Source organism: Phytophthora infestans, genomic scaffold, assembly GCF_000142945.1.
Source record: "Phytophthora infestans T30-4 supercont1.9 genomic scaffold, whole genome shotgun sequence".
NCBI lineage: Eukaryota > Oomycota > Peronosporomycetes > Peronosporales > Peronosporaceae > Phytophthora > Phytophthora infestans.
The window spans coordinates 855,419-862,966 of NW_003303750.1; the positions used below are offsets into that span (position 1 = coordinate 855,419).

Consider the following 7,548-nt stretch of genomic DNA (forward strand, 5'->3'; position numbering starts at 1 on the left):
CCGTTTATGGGCCCGCGAAATGACGATAGAGTGTTGTGAGCTCAATTTTTTTTTCAATTTTAGAGGTTCAAGTGTTTTTTAAAAGCCCTTGCTAAAAGCAATTGAATAAGAGAATTTTTACAGCTTGTTTATGAGAGTCTGCAATAAATGTCAAAGTTTCGGTTAAGTGCGAAAATCAATTGGCCAACTTTAAGCTCGATTATCTCGATAACTCTAAATGGTGTGTAAGTATGCAGTCTGAAATATCGAAGTGAGCGTCTTTATATAAGACTGCCGCGCCTTGAGCAACGGGGAGGGGGGTCTAGGGTACACCATTTCCCAATCAAGCTGCCAACATCCCCAACCACGGCGCAAATGACCCGTCCATAATTCAACGATAGCACCATTATTATTTTTAGGCTATTGTGACTGGCGATTTGCATGAAAAAGGCGGTTTTCCCGAACTTGCAAAATCGCGAGATCGTTATCCCGACAATCGAACAAACTACAGTATTCTGCGTGAATAGCGAATGCCTAATATATATGCCAATCTGTAGTGTATAAAACGACATTGCTCAAGGCAGTTTGGAGCGAAAAACAGCATCTATTGAAATAAGTTAACAAAGCAAGTAATTGATCTCGCTTTGTTAACTAAACCCGAATGTTGCCAACAGAGTTGCATGGTTGTCGCGCTCACCTTCGACCACGCACCCTCGCACAACATCGAATCCACTTTATAAGGCTCGGCGTGTCCTTCTCCTAAGCGATCTAATGCATGCATCATTTTTTGGATAAAAGAGTAGCTTTCTCCACTGGTTGCTTCAGTAGTTTAGCTGACGACTTATAAATACTACACATGGTGGCTTTACCGGGAGTGGTGGGGAGACAGAATTCGTTTACGGCCCATTCAGCGATTGCCTTTCAGGACTATAGAAGGAGAGAGTGCTTGCTTCTTGATAATGGCCACCTTCTCGGCCCAAGGCGTAGCCGCTTCGTAGGATTGCGAGAAATGGCGGATTTGGTAGCTTAGCAACGGCGGGGTAAGCTTAAATGTGAAGGTTCGCTAAGCTATGTGCAAACATATGCAAGGCGAAAAAGATCGCCAAAAGCGCACCAATTTCAAATGTTGAAATGTACTGAATTTTTTGCTTAGTATCTCCGGTGGATTCAATCTTAGCTCAATGTTGAAAATGTAGAATCGAGTAGATGTGAATGACTTGGATTGAACGCGTGCCAGACGCGTTTCGGCCCCCGCCGGGGCCTCGTCAGTGGCTTTACCAATCTCGAAGTGAGAACTAACCAACCATCCGCTAACTAAGACCTATCACTATGCCTAGATCCTTCTAGAACCTTCCATATGCCGTAACATAGATACTACTCTGGAGTCGATGTACGTGCACATCTTGCACTTCCAACACTCAATACATTTGCTCATATCCTTCTTGTTGTGCTGATGGACTGGTATTATTCTTTATGGTATTTATACGCTCATGACCCGTTCGCTATTCACGCGGAATACTGTACTGCTTCTTTCTGTAGACAGCTATGCCGGTTTTGATCCTTACCGTAATCGCCCATGTGCTGTACGATACACACGACTGGAATCTAGTCGTGTGTTTCGTACAGTACATCCAGTCTGGATGGGCCCTCATGACAAATAATGTGTCGACCAGCGGTTGGATCTGAGTGTGTGTTTTTTTTGTTGCCTAATCTTTAATTAAGCTACAATATTTAACGCACGTTTTGCTGGACATTTACTCCAAGAACCTTTTGACCGTTTCGCTTCTCCTCGCAAACGCCTTCGACAGTATTTACTTCAAATATAAAGGGATAGTTGTGCAAAGATATAGTACAGCCGGCTGGATTATGCTGTCACCAGATTTCACCGAGGGATGTACAAAGTAAAGTGTACTGTACACATCCCTGAATAAAGGGCACGTGGGCATCAGTGCCCATTTGAGAAAAGGTCGGATTATGCTGTCACCAGCTTACACCGCGTTTTGTCAATTCTGTATACTTCTACATTTAAATACATCGAGGGCCTAAAGAGAAGCAAAATGTTGAGTAAGCTTCACTATAGTCTTTCTACGCAATGGTGTCGGACACTACGAAGCGTATATCGTCTCAATATGGAAGCTATAAAAACTAATAACCTTTGGCACTGTTTCTTCACAGTCGTCTTCAAATGCATGATTTGAAACCTCTATTATTTATACAGCAATACCTCAAAAGTTATATTCATATGAGGAATTCCTTATTGAGGCAAAATTTTGTAAATGGTTAAGATAATTTACTGCTATCATTTTTTTATACCATGGCCTTGACCAAACGCAAGTAGAAACTTATCTCTGCGGTGTGACTATGTAATAATATCGCCAGCACCTTGTAGAAATACACCGTTCCAAAGGTAAGGTAATAAGTTTGCGAACGAATAAAACAAATTTAGAAAAGTCGTTGCTGGTTCTCTTATTTGAACAATCTCATTTTAAGTCCAGCTTAGCCTCGACAAGACAAGCTTGAGTCTCGCACTGTCGAATCTGCATCGCTGACTTGACATCCATCTCACTTACCCCATTGTGGGTTGCATGGAGGCCCTTTGAGGCAACTTTCCGAGCAGCAAACATTAAAGTTCGGTTGCTTACGACAGCACTCGCTGAGCTTGAGATTATGATCAGAAAAAGTGCTCAGAGCGCAGCCGAGCTCCACTGTGCAGTACGGCTGCGCACTACTTGACGTGGCGAACACCGCGGCAACAGCACAAAGAACGTAGGTCTTGAAGTTCATCTTCATCAGTCTTGAGATATCGACGTGGGGCTGTCTTGAGAAATAGAAAAATGAACGTGTAGTAGGCTAGGGAGCATATAGCCTTATCCTAACACTATTATACACTGCCGCCCACTGTTGACTACAGTGCTGATCTTCGGATTGGCAGAGGTAGGGTTGCTGCTGCTAGCCAACGCTTGGATTACGCTTAATTTGAATGACGCCACTCGGTATCCCAAAATCTGAAAAAAAAACTAAGTACAGTACACTCGGGTCTATAATACATAAGTAAAACAAATGGTGGTTGGGGCGGGAGGGGGTAATGCGCGGGTATTACGGTTCTTGTATTCGTTTTAATCGCTAAAGTATAATACACATCTCAATTCAAGTTCCTCTACTTGACAAAGAAGACCAAAAACCCATACGCCACTGCAAGTCCAGAAGACATCCATTGAACCCGAAACGAAGCTACCAGCGAAACATTTCATACTCTGGGCACGCCTCAAGATGCCAAATTATTTCCAATACTTCAGTAGTAGAGGACGCATAAAAATAGCTGTTTTACTCATTGATGTTAGGCTACCTTAATTTGTGAAACGAGCCTGCATGCAGCGGAACTAGCACTCTCAAGTGCAATAAGAGAAGAGTCCTGAACTGACACGCCATGGCACAGCATCACAACGCGCCACTGGCGCGGCGCCAGTACTCTTTATGGACAAGGAGTCACTACCAATCGTAGAGAAAGTGCTAGTGTTGTAGCAATCAAACGATAAAATACAATTGTCGTTGAGGCTTTCACACCGATAAAGAAGAAGCGAGCTGGTCCTCAGATTACGTCCTCGAAGTCCGAATAACGCTGGGTGAAATTACCACTAAATGCTGGGACATAATATCGGAACAAGTATTATAAAGCTCGTCAATGTCCGAGTTCAGCGCAGTAAGTGTTCGTCACGACGTTGCAGCGTTCCCTTGCGTTTAGAAACCAAGTCTTCAGTTATTTACGCGGGAAAGAGATTATTTTCAATACAAAAAAGGATGGAATTCAGCACCTTTAAAAAAAGGATGTTTTTCAGTAGTGAAAAGGTGGTATTGATATACTATGTCCCGATTATAGCTGTGTGTGTTACATCATATTGATATTTTTAGACATCCTGGTATGACACGAGACGGCGCATTAACCATCAGATGGCTGAACCGCAACGATGGACAAGATCCAGAGGTCTCACCGCGCTTAGGGTGATACTGCTATTAATAACGTCGCACAGAGTTCATTCCGGTTTATCTCAACACATTTTACAGAAGGTGCTGTTGTTACTGCGCTACATGGTATTGTCGCGGTTTTCCTCTAATCGGGGTCGTGAGTATCTTGGGCCGACGTAGGAGGTAGTAGTATTAGCGACACTACTGTGATAGTAATGTAAAAGTTGATATATTCTTGTGTTTCTTGTTAGAAGGAAATCCACGACTGACTTCCTCGTTTCACCTCGCTAAGAGTTTTTAGAGCTTCTTACTTTTTGTCAGATCCCTCGTGCGTGGCGGTCCAGCTCCAATTCCCGCCACGACCAGCTGCTCCACGACTTCACACTTGGAACGTCACTGTCTTGGCCGCAGGTCCCGCTTGCTTGGACGTGGTCCGGAGAGTCTGGAGTGAGTAGACCTTCTGCAGGCAGTCAGCCAGCATCGTTAATCCACCGTCTAACTGTACACCGTGACAATTCTCCCCGACTGACGCTCGGTGACCTCGCCGAGCCACATCGCCCGGAGCCTGTCGCACGGTGTCTCCCACAGTCAGATCTGGAACGTTCCCACGTGACGTTCCACTTGCATTAGGACTCTCGTTCCTTACTCCAGACGACGTTCCTTCGGCCTGCATGCCTCGCAGTCGTTCCACGCTAGCTCGCTCTCTTTCCTCACGACGCTCTATACGACCAGCCAGTCCTTCCCACTTGCGTCTCGCCGCCTTATCATTCTGGTCCATAGCGCTCGGCCGGAGCCCTTCGTAATACCGCACCACGTAACTGTAGCAACCGACCACTAACACAGCCAAGTTCCAGTAGCAACAGCCAATTTCAAACTCCAGGTAGACGTCCACGATCAACACAACCAGCGTCACTCCCATCCAGCCACACAGTATTCCCTCGATGCTCTCGTACACCAGGCGGGGCAGGTAGATTAGGATAGACAGTAGTAATGATGTCAGCAAGTAGCTTCCCACGATAAAATCTCCAACTCGATCCACAACGGCTACCACAGCTTCGCTGGTGGCACGAGCGTACCGGCAGGACGTTCCCCATAGCAAAAGACTCGCCTCTGGAACGTACAGGCAGCACGAATGGTGGAACGCCTCACACCACTTAAGGCACATTCGACCGGTAATCTCAAAGCGGGATTCGTAGTCCTGTAGCACCGCGATAGGAACCAAGAACAGTAGCTTTACTAGCGCGCACGCGTACTCCGGAGGTGGCACAGCTGCGGCATGGGCGTTTCGAGCCGCCACCAAGTAGCGATCGCAGCAAGTGTACCAGAAAAAGTAGATGGCACGTACGTTCTCGATCGTTCCGTCGAGGAACGCCCACGACACGTTCCGCAGAGGCGTCGTTGCAATCCAGATCACTATCCCCATCACAGCGCTGCCGACGACCCTCATCTCGTCCGCCACTTCGAAGTCCATCGTCCAGTTCGCCTGTTCCGCCCATTCCGCTAACGCTCCCCACATCTTCATCAATTTCCAAGTGACATCGTCACAACAGCAGATCCTCCAGACCGTTAGCCGTCAGGAAGGTTCTTCACCCGAAACCTTGTCCGCCCAGGTCACCAAGCATCATTGCGTCCCTCAGTCGACGCCACGTCCCAACTGTCGAACCTTCTCGCGTGACCCTTGGCAGCCATCAAGTGAAAACTTCCTGTTTTCGGATTTCTCTCATTTCACAATCCGCTCTTCACCATGTCCACACGACTTACCGCCGCCGAGCTGAGGCGCTTCCGGGCGTTCTTCAACGCCGCCCTTGACCATGAGGAGCAGGGCACCCCTGGGGACACTGCGCAGGCCTTCCAGCAGCGGTTATGGACCGAGCTGCGCGCGCGCCTGGGCGACAACAGCATGTCGTCGGGTCTCCAGTTCTTGGACCAGCTCGCCGAGGACATCATGAACGGTCAGACCGACGCTTCGCTCCAAGGAACCGTCGTGGCCCTCCCCGCGCCGGTAGATTCTGCTCCCTCTTCAGGATCTGCTACGGCGTCGACGACGTCGTCGAGCAAGCAGTCGAAGTCGCCCTCCAAGAAGACACCCAGGTCGCCTAAGTCGCCCGCGCGAGGCAAGCGTAAGTCCAGCGGTGACGACTCTACTTCCAAGTCGTCCACTAAGAAGGCTCGCGTCGCCAGCAAACCCAAGAAGGCGCACGTTCCATCCAACGAGTTCGGCCATCTTCTCGACGTGAGTCGCTCTGCTCCTGCTCCCGTTCGTCGGGCGATTGCTGCCATCTTGGCGAAGGCAGAGGCCCTTGGTAAGAAGCCCTGGCGCCTGGCGTACCCTTGGACCGGACGTCCCATGTGGTACGATCCAATCAAGTTCAGTCAAGTGTACCGCGCACACTGGCGTTTCTGGATGACCCATCGCCGTGCTTTCTGGGAGTGGGCCCTACACGCTCCTCTTGCCACTGCAGTGGCCATGACTCAGCGTCGTAAGCTGAAGATGCGCGCCGTCCAAGCTCGCTGGGCCTTCACCAGTATTTGCATAGAGACATGGGGCTTTTATGCCTTCCTCGAGATGTTGGAGAAGCGCCCTGAGATGTATTGGCTCGGGGGCCAACCCGGCAGAGCCACACGCGATGGCCGTCCCTACAACGGACCCATTGCCGAGGACCTAGCGACCCTGAAGCAGAAGGACAAGGAACGCTACGACGCCACGCTCGAGAACGCGCTGGACCCGTCGAATATCGACACTTACGGGTACCCCAGCATGCGCTCCTTGTTCGAGTCTACGGAAGCACTGAATCCGGATGCAGACGAGAAGAGCCGGCTCTCCCTTGCTGCCTTAGCACGAATTCGCGCGACACTATTTCACTTGTTATTGTCAATCTAGGTGACAAATTGAAGAAAGCAGATGCGACCACCGCGAAACTCCAGGATCAACTTTCCGCAGCCCAAACTCAGCAGCAACAGCTGATCCTGGAGCGCGATCGCGGCCTGTCGGAGCGCGATTTGGCACGTCGACGACTGGCGCTGGTGACAGCTGCCGTCTCGGATCCACTTCCTCCCTTGTCGGGGCCCTCTCAGGCTGCTAGCGTTTCTGCTCCTCTTCCGACGGTAAGTGGGGCGGATTCGTCGACTGCGAAACGCCCGCGTAGTACATCTCCCGCTCCTAGCACCGGATCCTCCCGTCCCCATAAGCAGGCCCGAGCTTCCCCGAAAGCCAAGCCCAAAACGAATCCGGTTTCTAAATCTGCTCCGCAAGCGGGATCCACTTCTGTGTCCAAGGCAGGATCTACACCCGCGCCCAAGACTTCCGTTTCTCCCTCGAAGTCAGGTGCCGGATCCAAGTCTGGATCCACCGCTAGATCCAAGTCTACCTCGGCGTCCAAGACTGGACCCGTTGCTACGTCCAAAACGGGATCGACGGTGTCCAAACCGGGATCGACGTCCAAGACGGGATCCACCGCTGCTGCGTCAAAATCTGGATCCGGACCCAAGACTGGGTCTACGGCGTCCAAGGCTGGATCCGTTGCCCCATCCAAAACAGGATCAGCGGTGTCCAAGTCCGGATCGACGGCCAAAACGGGATCTACGGCAGTATCAAAATCGGGATCG

The 7,548-nt window shown here is 49.7% G+C and overlaps 1 protein-coding gene across 1 annotated transcript; it reads right to left on the reverse strand.

Annotated features, from left to right (window-relative positions):
• Positions 1-2,541: 2,541 nt before the first annotated feature.
• On the reverse strand, positions 2,542-2,769 carry PITG_22767 (PcF and SCR74-like cys-rich secreted peptide, putative; the record flags this gene model as incomplete). The annotated part of the gene is made up of 1 exon (XM_002998018.1): positions 2,542-2,769. The coding sequence occupies one exon, from the start codon at positions 2,767-2,769 to the stop codon at positions 2,542-2,544; it is 228 nt and encodes a 75-aa protein (XP_002998064.1).
• Between the last annotated feature and the right edge of the window lie 4,779 nt (positions 2,770-7,548).